Raw genomic sequence first — 18906 nt, forward strand, 5'->3', positions numbered from 1 at the left:
AACGCCTTTGGACGCAGTGCAGAAAATAATTACTTGGAAAGTTGACCGGATGTTTCTGGAGTACTTCGGGAGATTTGGATTCTTCCTTTGAAACAGATTTTTCCCTGAATGTTTTAGCTGTGATGTAGATTCCAAGCACAAACTTGGGCAGTGGCAGCCTTTGAAATATCGACTATAACCATCCTGGATCAGTCTTTAACAGTTATTGATTTGAAACACGTTAAACCAAACCGAAGTGAGACAAGCTGCTGATCTAACCTTCATTTCATCTCTCAGCTTGAGTTTTCCTGAATTTGGGAAAACCCCGGTCCATGAAAACCACCTGACGGCTCGTTGGCCCGCCCACACCCCCTCAGCCCTGCCCACACCCCCTCAGCCCTGCCCCACCTGCAGCTTTCCACACAGCTGCTTGCTGATGGTGAGTCCACTCACGACACTGAAAGAGGATTTTGGAGACGAAAGCTCAAAGGCTCTAAGCGCCACATCCAGCGGCTGCCCTGCGCTGTAAGCTGTCAAGCGGAATTTAGCCCCTCTCATCCAGCGGTGCGTCTCTTTGGACTGCTGTAGGTGAAGAAGCGAGGGATGCTCGCAGGGTCCTTGAACGTCACAAATAAGTTCACAAAGCGGGCAGAAAGAGGACTCGCCTGTTGATTCGGGCTCTAGTTCATTTCGGGAATATTTGAGAGGCACACTTTTCATCTCTATGGCAAAGTTCTTGGCTGAATTACTGGGATGCACACTTCCCGACAAGGGCACCGCTCCTTTGTTCGAGGTAAGGAGGCTTTAATGACTTAAACCTCTAAGATCATTGTGTTTTCTTGAACGATTAAATGTAATGCTTAAATGTAATTGGAAGAGTGACAATGAGTTTGCATTCGTGGATAAAAATGTAGGGTACAGACTCAGTGGCACTCCGTGGATTCTCTATGGCAACAAGAGGCTGAGGCTTTGTTCATCAGAATGATTGACAGTTGCTATGCCGTAAAATACTTCATTAACAGTGGTCCCTGCGGGTTTTACTGACGCCGCTCTGCATTCCACACACACCTCTTTCTTTCAGTGACAGTGCGAATTGCCCAGCACACAGCCTCGGGGTGTGGATTAATACGCATTATTTGCGCCTTTACGCTCATGGATGGAAACTGTAGTAGTCCCTGAGTGTCATACAAATATTTTTTTCTGCGATTTTACTTATGAAAATAATTTTACAAGAGTATGATTATTGACGCAGTGGCGAATATGGTGCCATGAAGGGGTGTCTTGTACGAAATGGCTTAGACTCGATTGCATTTGGGTCAGTGTGCCACACGCTGTGTGCACGCTGACGCACACACACACCTGTGCTGTACTTGCTTGGCTGAGTTTTGCTCCTTTTCACTGCTGTTGTCATTATTTTGTAGAAAGAAAAGTTGTTGATTATTAGTCACTAGTTGCCATGTGCATAGCAAGGATACACCGATCCACCGTGTTCCAGTTGCTTGGATTTTAACATCTGTCGCATCTGAATACCAATCCGATACCAGTGTTCATTTATTAACAAGTCTCTTTTTAACTGTTGGGAAGAGACTGGGACTCATTATTTTTATGTTAACAATGCAAAATATAATGTGACACATTTCCCGAATTCGTTGTAAGATAGTAAATGAGATCGTCTTAAATAAAATTAAAACAATGCACAAATGTATTTATGTTATTTACAAAGTTTATTTGCAGTGATGCCATTTCGGCTCAGTGTGAGAGATTATTATTTACAGTCAGGCTGTAAACAGGAGGCAGGAGCACCTGTGAGCTGCTCACACACACCTTTCATTAGCATTCAAGTTGACTTAATCACACTGAAGTCAGAAACCACTGCAAACATATACAAATATTAAATACAAAATGACTCCAAACTATACTGCCATGTTGTGATCTTCCTCTGAACTATGCAAACTCTCTAACTCATAGGTGTCAAACTCTGGCCCGCGGGCCAATTTGGCCCGCAACCTAATTACATTTGGCCCACGAAGCCATACCAAATTACTATCAGAGCTGGCCTACTGGTATTATACAGCTAATATATATATTGTTTAGTATTAAGCTTTGCTTGTTCCATATTCAGTTTTCCAGCAAAACGTGTTTGAGTCCATAAGAAAAGATTCATTCTTATATCTAGAGGAATAAATATATTTCAATAAATATTAACGTTAGCCCGCGACTTTGTTCCAGTTTTGAATTTTGGCCCACTGCGTATTTGAGTTTGACACCCCTGCTCTAACTCATGACCTGCTGTCACTTTAGTGATCATTATAATTTCATCTTAGTTTTTATCATTGCAAAATATTTTGTTTTGCTTGAGTCTTTATTAGTTTCACTGTTAGCTTTAGCCTTTTTAAATATTATTACACTGCTCATAAAAATTAAATGAACACTTTAATATCACAGATCTGAAAGAAAACGGCTGCTGAAGCTGGGCTGATGGTTTCCATGCGGGGAAAACCACATCAGGGACATGGCACATGGGTCCCATACAGATTAATCACAAACAAATGATCAGTGCAGACCCTAAATAAAAGATACCCCAAAGCATGACGCTTCTGTTTAACATACCAGTCTCTGGATACTTGACAAAGGATGTGTTAGCCCACTGAAACAGAATTTCCAGCTCTGTAACGATTATGTCATTTTGTTTTCTATATTACAGATTGTTGCCAAAAAGGGAAATGTGTGCATGAATGGTAACACCAGTTCAGATTGCATGATGTTATTTAATAATGTAATACTTGTGTCTGATTCCACTGATGAAAATGTTTTCAAAGGAAATACAATTCATCTCAGTAGATGCCTGACTGTTATTGCATAATACCAGCTCTAAATTAATAACAATTTCTGATTCTCGCACGTACACACGTCAGCTGTAATCCACAACCGCCATGGGATTGCTAATCCATCGGGCATCATCTCAATCTGTCTAACATGGACTGTGTAAGAAAAAATATTAAAGTAATCCCAGAAATGTGTCAGGGGATCATCATCGTGACTTCTGGGAAAATGAAATGATGACCTCTGTACGGCTTTACAGGGGACAAAGATTAGATCCATGGACGGTTATATAAAGCCTTGTTTCTAATTTCACCTTTATACCATGAATTTGTTGAATACATGCACTGTAGACTGTTCCTATCAGGCAGCATGCACTTACTGCTTTACAATCTGAAGAGCTCTAGTTGGATAGCATGAAGTGGTGGAGAAGCACCGTGTAGAGAATGTGAGGTATGAATATGAAGTGCATTCATACAGTTTTAGGAATGAGCCTGGGGTCTCTGTGCCTCCATGCTTAAGTATCCTTGGGCAAGATACTGAACACCAAGTTTCTCTCTGACGGGTCAAATGTGTGAATGTTTGATAAAAAGCACTTAAGCACAGCAAAAAGTGTGAACAGGTGAATGAGGCATGTTGTAAAGCACTTTATAAGAACCAGTCCATATGTCATCTATAAAAATCAAAAGCCTTACCTGACTTACCAAAACCCACTGTGACTGTTTGAGCTCAGTTTACGGTCACCACATTGGCTGTTATACTCAGTGTTGGGGAGTAACGGAATACATGTACCGCCGTTAGGTATTTAAAATACAAAATATGAGTAACTGTATTCCGTTACAGTTACCGTTTAAAAAGGTGGTATTTAGAATACAGTTACTTTGTTGAAATAAATGGATTACACGGCGGTACTTCCCTGTTTCATATTGTGGCGGGTCAGGACTGTTTGGGTTTTGTTTGACAGCTACGTTCTGTTGTTCCAGGCGGCAGCGTTACGGTTGCCGTGGTTACAGGGTGACGCTCTCTCTCTGCGTGTTTCCTGGGTGAGAGAGGCCTTGTTGTTGTTGTTGTGCTAAGCTAATAGGCAGAATGCTACAGGTATAGCTCTAAAGAATGTAGCATCATGGGCAGTGTAGTCCGTGCTGCAGGGAGAATGGACTGCCATACCCGTTATGTGTCTGTGAGCGAGGGAGGGAGAAAAAGGAAAAGTACGAGCTGTCATCGAGCAAAAACGGGAGCTGGAAGCATGTAAATATAATAATAACCACTGCAGCCAAGAAGAGAGCCTGACGAGCCCAGTTGTAAGTAAGCTATTAAGACTCGACTGTACACCGTGTTCGTGTTTTCCTCTGAAACAATAAGTTCTGTTGGAGCAGCCTTTCAACGCCTCTCTCTGTCTCTCGCTAGCAAAGTTGACCCAGACAACAAAGTAAAGCTATTTTTCGGCTACGAGCCCGACACAGAACCCACCGTATTAGCCAGAGGTCCCTTTACTACGGTTCGGAGCCGCGGACCTTCAGTAACAGTAATAAATCACAGCAATAGTACATTCATGTAGTTGTAAACAGCATGATAATATATTAAGTAATCCAAAGTATTCAGAATACGTTACTCTCATTGAGTAACGTAACGGAATACGTTACAGAATACATTTTGGGGCATGTATTCTGTAATCTGTAATGGAATACATTTTAAAAGTAACCTTCCCAACACTGGTTATACTGGTGCTTTAGGTGTGGCTGACGTGCTGCAGCATGCTTCTGGACAATAGCTGCTGATACCCAGAACAAACCTCCACATCAGGGCTCGTATATGAGTAGAAGAATCAAAAAAGGAAGGTTTTCCTCAGACGGCCTCGCTTTTCATGCGGCTACTGCATCTCCCTGTCAGTGTCTGGTTATGTCTGTGTTCCTGCACTGATAAGCCAAATTGTAAAAGAGTGACCTGCTTGTGCGCTTGTGTTACAAACACAGCTACGTCTCTCCTGCCAAGTTACACTGGCGAGCATAAACAGGACATTACACTGTGAGCTCTGCAATCCGCTCACAGATCTCAGACATCGGCTGTTTGAAGCTGACCTGTATGTTGTGTTAAGGTTCATTTCTACTGAACAGTTTTTGAGTTGAAGACTCCACTGCTTCTAAACCCAAAGGCAATGTGTCAGTTATCTGTTTTTTTCTCTCCTAAAATTCACGGGTTGTACAAAGTGAATTTAACACCCCGGGGTGAGACTGTTAGTGCAGACCTGCCCTGTGATGTCCTGAGGTGTCTGAAGAAGAAATTTCTGTAGAAATGACCTGAAGTGTGACACGCCGACACACTCTTTGCTCACACACCTGCTCACCTCAGTGGATAACTTCCACACTTCCTGACCATTTCCTAGAAATAAAGCTGAAAAACCCATGTTGTGACCCTGCAGCACAACAGAGCTTCCACTCAGAGATCGGAGCAGAAAGAGGTCGCAGCCGCATTAGACGATCAAATCACGGCTTTTAATACTTTTATTTATTTATTTTACCCCACTGACATAAAAATACAGTAAAATTTTTAGTTTGTGTAATTAAAGCAAAGAAAAAATATTCTTAAAGCAGATGATGTCAGTCAAAGAGGGTTAAAAATCTCACACAAGCTACAAATTGGATTCTTGGAAAATAGTCGAGCAAGATATTTTTTATAGAAGAACGTAACTTTATTCATAACGAGGCTTATGAATAAATAACGAGAGCAATATCAACTGATAAGCTGAAAGTAAATGATGAAGACGTAAAGTTCTCCTCTTTATTTTTCTGTACTTGTTTTAAGAAATGACATCACACATTTTATTGTGTAACACTTTGTGCTTGTGGAGTTATGTTTAGTTATTCACAGATTAGTAACGAAATCAGGCTGCAGCTGTTTAAAGTCTGACAGATGCTCTTTAATGTGGTTAATTAGCTGCTAAAGGCTAACTGAACATAGTGAATATGTGACTCAGTGAATATGTTTCTATACTCAGAATAGATGCTATCCTTATTGGCTGATGTTAAGTTTCACATTTTCACAGAAAGTTTAGAAAAAATAAGCAAGTATTTGGTCTTTTTTCTTCTTTAAATTGCTTTATTTCTGCAAACTCTGCCTTCATTATTACTTTACCTTGTACTTCTTCAGTGCATTTGTGAGATTTCGTACTTTATTCTTTGTCTCACAGTTACCACGTCGTCATTCACTCACGTAAGAGATGTTTCTGCTGCCAGGCTTCCTCTCTCTTTTCTCTCTCTCTCTGGCTTTCTTTATTCTCTGCAGCCTTTCAGCATAAAGCTTTATTCTTGCTAGGCAGCTTGTTTTTAAAGCAGAATTCATCTTTCAAAGGGTAAAGAAAAAGATTAACATCGCTGTACTCTCAGGGCCTCGCTGTGGGTTTGAAAGGATGTCAAGACGTATAAATCCAGAGAAATACGAAGAAGCGGTTTTAAGAAGAGGAAAGTTTGTGGAAAAATACACAGTGTGAGGGGCAAGATTGCATCAGTGAACGCATGAAGGGTTCAAAGTACATCTACTATATGGTCAGTGTTTTTAAAGAAAGGGTGGGGGGGGTGTCTCACTCACAAGTGTAGTAAGTTAGCAAAAAATGGGAAGAGTGCATGCAGATTAGATTCACATAATTATCAACTATGGTTATAAAATTCACAAAGGTTTAGCTATTGAATTAGCGAAACACAGCGTGGCATAACTGGCTGATTTTGAGACAAGCGGTCGTGGTGGATGACTGGATGAATGTGAGATTTTTCTTTCATTCACAAAGGGAGCTCATCCATCTGAGACAGAACTTATACAAGCAGTTGAGACGCATTTTTTCGAAACACTGTGTCTCTGTGGCTTTTAAACCCCAAAAGACGCTGCGCCAAAAATTGGTCCACCCCAAGGATCGGGTCCCCTGACACAAACAGAGTAACATAATGTACACTGTTAAGTGCCAGGAGGATTGCCAGGATTTATACATTGGGGAAACCAAACAACCTCTGGCGAAGTGGATGGCACAGCACAGAAGAGCCACCTCGTCAGGCCATCTGCAGTCTATTTACACCTACAGGCCAGTGGAAACTCTTTCAAGGATGAGGATGTAACATCCTGGACAGGGAAGAACGCTGGTTTGAGTGCGGAGTCAAGGAGCCATTTACGTGAAAAGGGAAAGACCATCTCTGAATCGAGGAGGGGCCTAAGGGTACATCTGTCACCATCTTACAATGCTGTGATTGCAGCCATTCCCCAACTCTCTGTGAATGGTACTCATGGACATTGATCAGTGGGTTTTGGTCAGTGGTTGTTGATCAATGGTCATGAGAATTTGCATAATTATGATTAAGGAACTGACCTCACAGCCCATTGTTCCTTCAGTGGGCTGGTTTCAGTCATTATGCAAATGTCCTGTTTATAAGATTGGAAACCTGCAGTCAGCTGAGACTGAAGAAGTCACTTGGATGAGTGACGAAACGTTTATCCCAGAAAACGCTACGTCCAGATGAACAGAATCAACTTTTGGAGATTTATTTTCCTGGATGATTGAGAATGCATCAAGACATATACAAGCTGTGTTCAGCTGATAGACCAGTCCAGTTAAGGTTAGCTTGTTGCGGTGGGGAGATGGCAGTAGACGGGTAAAAATCCTAACAAAAGATGAGAAATGCTTCTCCAGGTAACGCCAGTTGTCTTATTCACATGCTGTGTGTCGCTTAGTGGTTCACTAACTGTGGCCAAGCGAGTTCAACATACCAATGATGTAAATTCATCATCAGATGGTGAGCACCAGGGTCGTTCCTGTACCTGCACAGGGTAAAGGAGTGACGACTCAGCCTTGGTGTGCAGCTGTCTGCGTCCACAATACATTATAATCAAGGCTTTACTCTAACATCAGTGCTCAGGTTGTGTGTGTGTGTGATTAAAAATGCTGCCAAGTAGTAATATAAGGCATTAAAATGTTGTAAAATGTTGAAGAGATTTTGAAGGACATCTGTTTTTTTAGTTTGTGAAAGGTTGTCTTTAAAAACAGTCCTATTACCATCATTGCACCAAAGTCTAAGAGATCTTACAAGAAAGGTGGCACTGTTTTCTGCACCATTTCTGGTCAGGAGATGAAGTTTTGTCAAGCTCTTACTGGTCTCACGGACCTCTGGAGAGCAGCGTGCAGTCACTGAGGCTAAGATAGAAGATGCTCAATGTCCACTAAATGCAGAGCTGCCTCTTTACATCAGTGTGTAGTTCTCAGTCTGTATGTGGATCAATACAGGATGAAAGAGGCGAGTAAACTCTTTAGGATTGCAATGGTTAATTAGATGATTTGTATTAATTATTATTTAGGAAAAACCTGCTGATGTCAGCTGTCCTTTAACAGCTGGAGGAAACTCCCATGTCACTGGTTTCCATATGCAGCACCTTACCTGTAACTGTCTGAGGAGAGATTCGGGCTAAAATAGTAGTAATAATAGTGCCAACTTCATTGTGTGGCAGCATAAGAGGCCTGTCAGTTGCAGCAATTACATCTTATAATACACTTTTTAAAGGCTATAATAGCCCCTTAACTGAACAGTAATATTCTAAATGGCTGCCAATATGTCAGATTAGCATTTGAGGGCCGAGATTTTGAAGAGAATTTGTAGGATGATTTTTCTTTTCCTGTCTTAATTGATTTCGGTCCAGTTTTCTTGGAGCTGGTAACAATCAGCTTTCAGTGGGAGTGTATCTTCCAGATGGGCTTCATCATGGCAGGCAGTGCTTGATCAAAAATAGCTGTGGATAATAGGAAAGCTGGTCGCTCTTATGTTTGGCACATTGGGAGGAAACGCAGCTGAAGGCTCTCTGATAACAGTCTTCATCAAACGCAGTCGTTCCTCTGGCACGCAGGAAAAGACCTCGCTGATTAGCAGCTGGGTTTGACTGACGTGGCGCTGTAAAGCTATCTTCAGCTGAATTACTGTCTTCTGCAGTGAGTTGACCTCACATATAAGGAAACAAACATGTGCATATACACTTTAACTGTTATTTAACCAGGAAGTGAAGTGTTGAGATGAAGAATCTCTGCTGCATGTGCGTGGGCCCAGAGATGGGCAGTAATGCGTTACAAGTAACGGATTATAGTACGTGTTGCTGCAATATGATTACGTTTTCAAATGATGAGTAAAGTAACCAGATTACTATTGCAAAAAGTAATTAGATTACTGTTACGTTCCCATAAGCACACTGCGTTACTGCGTTACTAAACCGTGATCTTGCTTGTGAGAGTGTCTCATGACAATGACTTACGAGCTTGCGACGTCCATGGCAGCAACAGATGTGTGAGTGCGGGAGAGAGAACGACCATGCTGCGTTTAAAGCGTGGAAGTACTCACATTACTTTGAGTTTGATTCCGTGAAAAGGGACAAAGACATCAGCGTCCGCTGTTCACTCTGCGTGGGAAGAAAACTTCTTTCTACAGCGAGAAATTAAACTTCAAATCTGCACGCTGCCACGGGAATGTGACATTCACAGAGAAACCCCCGGATCCCCCCCACTGACATGACCGCCGTGGACAAACCTCCACCCACCCCACTCCTGCTAAACAGGTGACAATAGATTTAAGAGCGACAGGACTTAAAGTGCTGCTGAATCTTTGATTTTATTCATTTTTTGCATCTATTGAGTGTAAACACAAAAATAATTTTATTTTATTTGCTGGAATATGCAGAAAATAGGTTTAAATGTTAAAATTCTTTAACTCAAAGACAGTTTCATATAATTAAATTTTTGCTTGATGCAGTGTGCATAAAGTTAAAAGATTAAAACGATTGAAACTATTTTTAAAAAGAAACTTTTTCATTTAGTTTGATATGATGGATTATGCAGAAAAAACAAGTTCAGGTTGTGTATCATGTTTTTAACAAGTAACTAAGTAATAAAGTAACTAATTACTTTTGATAACAAGTAATCATTAAAGTAACAGAATTACTTTTAATTCAATTCAATTCAACTAGTTACTTTTTTCAAGTAAGTAAAAGTAAGTAAGTAAAATTTATTTATATAGCGCTTTTCACAGATAAAAATCACAAAGTGCTTTACAACACAGGAAATGGGAATATAAAAACAATATAATAGTAAATAAAACAATGTAAAACAATAAAACTATAAAAACAGCACCGTTTACCGAGAAGCGTGCATTGTGTTGTCGTCCTTTCTGACATTTTATTCACGGCTAAAAGGTCCGGAGTTTGAATCCCTGGCCACCTTTGCACCTTTCCGCTGGAGTTTTCATGTTCTCCCCGTGACTGTGTGCTCTCCATCGGTGCTCTGTCTTCCTCCCGCTGTGTGACCGTGAGCACACGTGAATGGTGTCTCTCCTCGTTAGCCCTGCCATTGGTGACCTATACTCCATCTTACAACCAGTGACAGGTGAAATAGGCTCCAGCACAGCTGCAACCCTGAGCTGGATAAGAGGAAGAAAATGTCTGAATGAGCCCATAAACTTACCCAGAGAGTGTGTCCAGAGGTCAGGATCAAGGTCTGGATGTTTTCCCGTAGACGTGAAAAAAATCCGTCCCCATTGGCTTCACTTTCATATTATGTCCTATGACTGGGTCACAGGTGTAGGGCCAGTGGCTGGTACTCCTTTTCACAATCCAGGTGAAGACTGTTGATAGAACAGGTTGGAAAAGAGTTCATGTGCTATTAGTTAAAATCATCAGCAACGACTGCTCGGAGTCTTCACGGTTGTGTGAGCAGCTTTTAGTATTTTAAGTGATGTTTGTGATTTATTGCTGTTGATTGTGGAGTTTCTCCTGCTTTGTTGAAAACACTTGTCATTGTGACTTTTGGGACGCAGCATCAGTTCTGCTTCCTCCACATGATCCATGTCTGTCTTTGTGCATAAGGAACTTTCACTGTGATGAACTTTAGTAATGACGCTGCAGTGAAACACGATATCTGCCTCACGTCTCACTAAGTGAGTCTGTGCTGACGACTTATCCTTTATGTCACCATTTTCACTTTTTGTTATGGTTGTGTTAAAACCGTGATTTCCTTTAAGCGATGGTGTCACGTGCACAGTCAGTCCAAACACATTATATACTCCTTGCAAATGCGTTTCAAATGACTTTGTGCACGGGAATGTTTTAGGCCTCTTATCGAAGTAAAGCGAGCTGAGAAAACATGATCTGATCCAAACTAAAACCTGACAGCCACTTAAAAGTTTTCTGTCCTCTCCCGACATCTGCATTTCATAAATAGTGACATTCAGAAGGAGGCAAAGTTCAGACTGAACCCAAATGAGCGTGGCATTTCCACAAATGTGATATTGTAACACAGTAAGAAGGTTTTAGTCAACCAGAGCTGGGAACTGGTGGCAGACTGATTTTAGGCTTTTAGTTTATAAGCATCATTCAGCTAAAAGATAAATCCACCAACAGTAAAAGCTTTTTTTAGCTAAAGGGTTAAAATGTGGAACGATTAAAAAGAAAATACTGATGGCAGAACATCAACTCAGTTCCATTTGCTTTTAGTAAATGAAAGCTGAGTAAAGGCTGCCCAGTGTCTTTAGACCGATGTTAATGGTTGTCATAGTGATGAGGCTTTAAAGTTTTTATATTTACGGTTACCTTGGATCTCTTGAATTATGAGGCTTGGGAGCTGAATCACCTCCCAACAAAGTATTATTATTATTATTATTCCTGAAAGGAGTGAGTAACAGTGCTGCTTGACGACACAGTCAGCATCAGTGCAGCACAACTAACCATCTGAAGCTGTCTCACAGCTTTTCGTGTCACAAAACCAAACCCATTAATTTCTGTTCGTGAACATTAATTTTTCTTCTTTTTTCTGCTCTGTTCATTTTGCCCCATTATTTTTTCATTGATCTGAACATGATTTTCACACCTTTCTTATATTTATTTATCTGTGTCCATGTAGATCTGCAGGTTGGCAAAGCAGGACACATGATTTACTCGTCACTTTTAAAGCACATGTGAGACTGGCTCTAAGTTAACCTCCTGGGACCTGGCGTCCACATATGTGGACATCACATTTTGGGTTATTTAGACTAAAATACTCAATTCTGCTCTACATGGGCCTGATATCCACTTATGAGGACATTATAATGCTACTGTTCTATCAAAATTTTAAGCGAATATCCTCATATGTGGCTCTTATTTTTCTTAACCCTGGAGAACCCATGGGGTCAGATCCGACCCCATTGGTTTACTAGGGAACCCATGGGGTCAAATTTGACCCCATGGGTTCTCCAGGGTTAAAAACAAAAATAACATTTAAAAAAATCTGGTAATTCTTTGTTTTTTACATTCATCGGGCCCCAAAATGCCCAAATATCAAAGAGAAATTAAAAATGCATGCCGTGGAAGAGTTCGGGTCTTAGGAGGTTAATGAGCAGAAATGTTGACCCCGAGTAGGAAGACGTTTGCATGCTTGGACCAACAGGTAGGAAGCTTGTGGCTGTTCCAAAGTCGAGGCTTAAAGCTAATGATGTGGAACAGCATTTCCTGATGAGCTCAGGCTCTCTTGATTTCATGTGAGGTTGTTTTCGTCTAATCTCTTTAGTCTGTGTCATTGTTTCTGTTCTATTCTGTTGTTGGTATTTATTTATATTTTCATTCTGTCTTTTATTTGGTTACATACGTGCTGTCTACAGCACATGTAGCAGAGGAGCATCATAGCTGAGCAGATGATGAGGTGGTGTTTTCAAGATGAGCTCCTAGGGCAGTGGTTCTCAAACGTTTCACAATGAGCACCACCTCATAAAATATGTCTCTTAGAGTACCACCCTTATAACTGACATTAAAGTACAGTAGTATAGGCCTATTTAACATCACATACAGTTTACACGAGACAATTTTATTTCTTATATGAATGTTATTTATTTTCACTGTCATAAACAGGATGTGACGAGTGATAATAATAACAACTGTACTGCATTAAAACATTCACAGCCGGTGGGATATCCGGTCTTTAAGTGATGACGTATGAACCCTGTTTCTGGGTCCAAACTACTCTGCGTTTATTAAGGCTGTTGTGTTTTTAACATGTTTTAATGCTTTATATCTTCTATTTAATCTGAACAAGCCCCTAAAAACAGTCAGTGATCACTGTCGGCCTCTCTTGGTTTATATTAGCATTCATCCTCCAGCTACACTGTGCTTATATTATGCTAACCATAGCTGTGTAGCTAGCAACCATGTAGCACATTATTATATACCAGCTAGTCCAACCCTGCAAACGACACTGCTGTTTAGTTTCCTGTCTTCATTTATGTTGGAAGTGATAGCAGATCTGGATGTTTTAATTTTTCAGAAATCCCTCAATCAGAACATGCTATATTATTTAAGCTTAATTTTTTTTGGAGACTTCCTGCATACCATTAGAGGGAGCCCACGTACCACCAGTGGTGCGCGTACCACAGTTTGAGAACCACTGTCCTATGGTAATAAACAGCAACTACCAAAATTGTTGTCGCCCCCAAAAGATCCCACATGAGACACACTCGAGTGTAAATCACAGTGATTTCAATCTGTAGTGGGCACTATTAACCAGCCAGTTGTCACTTGAACATTCAGATTAATATAAAAATTGGAGACATTCCTGGTTTATTTTAAAACATAAGTAATGTGAGAGTTCCTAAAACGTTCACGGAGTGGGTTGTTCCCCCCACTTTCCATTATATCCACCGTATGTTGTTATTCTAGCATCACTTTCCAGTTTCCAGTAACCACATGATTCATATCCAACATCATGCTTTTAAAGACTTGTCAGAATTAATTACTGTCATGGAATTAAACATTAAACAAATCCATGCAACTGAATCTCAGCAGAGGAAGCTTTAGACTTCACTGACAGGGAACGCAATCTTTTGAACACATTAACACACACAGCTGTGCAGCTCACTCCCACTATAATTATATACTGGACAGTAATAGCAGATAAATCCGCATACTGCAAGAGATGTGGATGTTTTTGCAAGGCAACCCAACTGATGGTGTGACCACAAGGGGGCGATGTGTAACATATAACCAAGTGCTGCTTGCTGCTTAATTAATGCCAGCGTGTGGTCCAGAAAGAGTGAAGGCAGGACTGTGGTATCGTCAGTGACTCACAGACAAAACAAGCATTAAATCCACGACTGCATTACCTGTTTATTGATCCGGGAAAGAAAAAGAAGACATTCATATGAGAACAGAGTGGATTATTGTACTCATTAAATAATGAGTGGGGTGCAGCATCAGCAGAAGGCAAATTACAACTGAAAACATGGTCTGTGTTTAAACTCGGATGGTACAGAATACATATTTTACAGTAGAGAAGGGAATTAATGAGGCTGCTGATGGTTGGGAGAAGATGAAATGATGCAGATCCACACTATCACATGGACAACTGGCCATTTATTCACTTTGTTTGGTAATATTGTAGAATAAACTAAGGACGTGAAGCTACACAGCTGTAACAGCTACACATTATAAAAGAGAGAGTGTTCATTGGTTGGGATTATGTTATCTGGCTCAGGGCTCTTACTATCATTGAGAACAAATCTCTTTTCGATCAGTCGGTCAGAAATCTAGTCCTTTGTCAGATCGGGCGGGGGAACCTGCACAAAAACAGGCTGCTTATGTCAGCGTGGACACGAGAGGAGAGACAATAAGGAGACGAGGAAAGGAAGGGAAGGGCAGAGGGGAGGAAATACTGAGTCAGGGAATGGAGAGATGAGGAGTTTCACACGGCAGTTTTGGGCGTCACCAGCTGCCACTCATTCTATAAGCAGTCTGTCACTGCTGCTGGTCACTGCCTTGCTCAGTGGTCCTGCAGCCTGTGATTTCAGTTCACCTGGAAGGGGTTTGATCTTGAGATCCTCATTGTGTGATATTCTCTTGTCTTTCCAGACCTCTGCCATGCTGCCCTTTCAAGCTTGATTTTAGTAAATACAAATGAAGTATGATACCTTCACACTTCCCGCTATGTAAAAATATTCATTTAACTTCAGTAGATTAAGTAGATAGGTTGTTTTTTTTTTTTTGTTTCTTTTAGGGTTACGGTTCATTTGATTGGATCTGGGCATTAACAGCTAATAGGTTAACTGTAGAAAAGGTTGTATTTATTGTTTATGTCCTAGAAATGAGAAAAGCCTGGGGTAGGGAGACCACAGCTTTAACAAGACTCCCTCATCCCTGCAATGTTGGGGAGTAACGGAATACATGTACCGCCGTTACGTATTTAAAATACAAAATATGAGTAACTGTATTCCGTTACAGTTACCGTTTAAAAAGGTGGTATTTAGAATACAGTTACTGTGTTGAAATAAATGGATTACACGGCGGTACTTCCCTGTTTCATATTGTCGCGGGTCAGGACTGTTTGGGTTTTGTTTGACAGCTACGTTCTGTTGTTCCAGGTGGCAGCGTTACGGTTGCCATGGTTACAGGGTGACGCTCTCTCTCTGCGTGTTTCCTGGGTGAGAGAGCGCCTGTTGTTGTTGTGCTAAGCTAACAGGCAGAATGCTACAGGAATAGCTCTAAAGAATGTAGCATCATGGGCAGTGTAGTCCGTGCTGCAGGGAGAATGGACTGCCATACACGTTATGTGTCTGCGAGCGAGGGAGGGAGAAAAAGGAAAAGTACGAGCTGTCATCGAGCAAAAACAGAAGCTGGAAGCATGTAAATATAATAATAACCACTGCAGCCAAGAAGAGTGCCTGACCAGCCCAGTTGTAAGTAAGCTATTAAGACTCGACTGTACACCGTGTTCGTGTTTTCCTCCAAAAACAATAAGTTCCGTTGGAGCAGCCTTTCAACGCCTCTCTCTGTCTCTCGCTAGCAAAGTTGACCCAGACAACAAAGTAAAGCTAGTTTTCAGCTACGAGCCGACACAGAACCCACCGTATTAGCTAGAGGTCCCTTTACTACGGTTCAGAGCCGCGGACCTTCAGTAACAGTAATAAATCACAGCAATAGTACATTCATGTAGTTGTAAACAGCATGATAATATATTAAGTAATCCTAAGTATTCAGAATACGTTACTCTCATTGAGTAACGTAACGGAATACGTTACAGAATACATTTTGGGACATGTATTCTGTATTCTGTAGTGGAATACATTTTAAAAGTAACCTTCCCAACACTGCATCCCTGTTTCTCTGACAACAAAGACTAGTGGCAATCAGCGATTTTACAACAGAATACCTGCATGAATATTCTGTCAGTGGTTTGGTGCAACATTTCCTTTTATACACAGCTAAACACACGCTACATGTCAGCGAAGCTTCTCAAAGGCACATTTTCAGATTGATATTCATGTAATCAGATTCATTTCAGTTTCATGTTCTGCTGAGAATTAATTGAAACCATACTGGGCTGAACCTTGATGTGGACTGGCAAGCTGTCCAGAGATTACCCTGTCTCCCACCCTGCATGAGCCAAGATGGGTTCCAGCACCACCGAAATTGCTGTAAAAGCTGAGTTCAGTTGTACATTTGCAGCACGTCGCATGAATCAAACTGCAGTAGCAGAAACTTGATGGGCTCGGTGAAGGTTTGAGTTAGCTTTGATGTTCTTAATCAGTTCAGTAGCTGAACTTTCAAAGAGAAAAGTTGGTGGACGACAAATGAAATCCCATATGCAGAAATTATTCCCTAAAAACTGCGACGAGCGCTACACTTTTCTTTCTTTAACAGCTGCATTGTAAACACGAGGCAACTCGATGAGGTGAAACAAAATTCATTTCGGAGGAAACTCTTTGGTAGATTCCTCTGCCAGTGTAGCATGCATCTTAACTCTGTGCAAATATGCTTTTGGCTGCTGTTTGATTCCAGGAGAATCATTCACATGAATAGCAATGAGATACTCTGGATGCACTCTGCATTCAGGAAGAGGATACCCCCTGCCATTCATATGCACACAACAGCGTCTCATACAAGGCCTCATCGGCAGTCTCACATGCAGAACCGTTTACCAAAACAGCTACTGCATACATATGCACTTATACATCTCTAGATGGGCACAATAGCAGAGGGTGGGTCTCTCGTCAATATGTGCATGTTAATATAACCTCAAGTCTCCGTGCACGTGGTGAGAAAATTTAAATGCTGTGCAAAGTGAGATTCAAGGCTGAGAGGAGTGTTGTGGGGAAAAAATATTTTTTTTGTGACTAGTCAAAATCTGCAAACAGATATGACACTAAAACCACGAACATGCAAGAGTGTGTGAGTGTTTGAGGTTTATTTGCTCTAACGAGCACAAGCCCGATAGTACAAGCTTCGATAAACTGTCTTTCTAGTCAGCAGTTAAGCGTTTTTGGCTCTGGATAACTCCGAGGTGTGAATGTAAGATAGTGTTACACAAGCGGCAAGAAATTGCCTTGAAAATTGGTGCAAGAAACTCACGAAAGAAGCAGAATGTAGCAAAGAGGCCTGTACTATGAAGCAGAATTTCAGATTAGAGATCAACAGGTATGAAATCACCTTCCAGTGACCAATCAGCTCTCCAGAAAATAGTGTCACTATTCCTGGAAGATTCCTCAGACATCTGTGCACAGCTGGACTTTACATCAAACTTAAATTAAGCATACTGTTGAATTCTGTTTTTGAATTTATTCTATACTCTCAGACTGTTCAACACCACCGAGTCTGCAGCTGGGAACATAAAACCTAAAATGGTCTTTAAACATTAATTTAATTAAATACTTGTTTATAACCCATTAGTGTCTTAATGATGGAGTTGTGATATCCATGAATCTGTTCACTTACACTTTCCTTCTTCCCGTCTCTCAGATAGGCTGTACTTCATTAGTACAGTGGTTCTTTTTCAGTCTTACTGATCAGAGCACTTAAACTTTACAGTGCTGTTCCTCTCACATGCACTCATACGGCTGTGTCATCTGCTGCTGCTGGGTTGCTTTCAGTCTGCATTATGTGTTTAACCTCCTCATATTTTTCCCATAGTTTCATCTTCCTTCAAAAAATCAGCCACGTTCTTACCACTGCATTTAGCAATAACTGTGATTGGTTGGATGCTGCCACCTCTTTCATGTAAACGTGCAGGGGAAGCTGTAGGTTAACGCAGCGAGTTGATAGGCTGGAACGCAATCATAATAGAGAGCCTAGGTGTTTTATGTGGGCTGGAGAACATAAGAAAAAACAGCATAATTTACAAGATGATTACTGTGTTTGGTTTGACGTGAAATGATCGATTTGAGCCCATAAAGCCATCAGTGTTTACTGAGGTCACAAAACAAGGAAGCCAAGGGGCGTATAGATTAATATGCAAAATATGGTGTAATGTGACCAAAGCATTGCAGCTCTAGAGCGCAGACCGCTGTTACCTTGACATCAGACTTAGCTAATTTGACAGTGAAGCGTTTTTTTTTGTTTTGTTTTGTTTTTTTGTCTTTCTTTCTCAAGCAGTAGTGTTGTTGGTTTCAGCTGACAGATGCCCTCCTCACCCTGACTATGCCTTCATGCCAAGCACGTGGACACAGCTCTCACTGTGGTTATACAAGGTGATGGTCTAGCAGCAGGCCTGGAGCCCCATGCTCCCATAATACACCCCGCAGCTGGAAGCTGGTCGTGAGCAGTGTTGGGGAGTAACGGAATACATGTACCGCCGTTACGTATTTAAAATACAAAATATGAGTAACTGTATTCCGTTACAGTTACCGTTTAAAAAGGTGGTATTTAGAATACAGTTACTTTGTTGAAATAAATGGATTACACGGCGGTACTTCCCTGTTTCATATTGTGGCGGGTCAGGACTGTTTGGGTTTTGTTTGACAGCTACGTTCTGTTGTTCCAGGCGGCAGCGTTACGGTTGCCATGGTTACAGGGTGACGCTCTCTCTCTGCGTGTTTCCTGGGTGAGAGAGGCCTTTTTGTTGTTGTTATGCTAAGCTAATAGGCAGAATGCTACAGGTATAGCTCTAAAGAATGTAGCATCATGGGCAGTGTAGTCCGTGCTGCAGGGAGAATGGACTGCCATACCCGTTATGTGTCTGTGAGCGAGGGAGGGAGAAAAAGGAAAAGTACCAGCTGTCATCGAGCAAAAACGGGAGCTGGAAGCATGTAAATATAATAATAACCACTGCAGCCAAGAAGAGAGCCTGACGAGCCCAGT

General features: G+C 41.2%; 1 protein-coding gene and 1 long non-coding RNA gene across 3 annotated transcripts in view; one reads left to right on the plus strand and one right to left on the minus strand.

Moving 5' to 3' along the window:
* Positions 1-347: 347 nt before the first annotated feature.
* rasgef1ba (RasGEF domain family, member 1Ba) overlaps positions 348-18906 on the plus strand; it is a 142142-nt gene continuing 123583 nt past the window's right edge. Inside the window, exon 1 of one of the 2 annotated variants that reach the window (XM_085180306.1) lies at positions 348-772. In XM_085180306.1, coding sequence (XP_085036432.1) covers positions 733-772 — 40 coding nt within the window. In that variant the 5' untranslated portion in view covers positions 348-732. The remainder of the gene's footprint in view (positions 773-18906) is intronic. The other variant, XM_085180304.1, reaches the window with a different exon arrangement.
* LOC146506184 (uncharacterized) overlaps positions 1577-18906 on the minus strand; it is a 351963-nt gene continuing 334633 nt past the window's right edge. Inside the window, exon 2 of the long non-coding RNA XR_014877212.1 lies at positions 1577-2253. This is a non-coding gene — a long non-coding RNA (uncharacterized LOC146506184). The remainder of the gene's footprint in view (positions 2254-18906) is intronic.

Source organism: Neolamprologus multifasciatus, chromosome 12, assembly GCF_963576455.1.
Source record: "Neolamprologus multifasciatus chromosome 12, fNeoMul1.2, whole genome shotgun sequence".
Lineage (NCBI taxonomy): Eukaryota > Metazoa > Chordata > Actinopteri > Cichliformes > Cichlidae > Neolamprologus > Neolamprologus multifasciatus.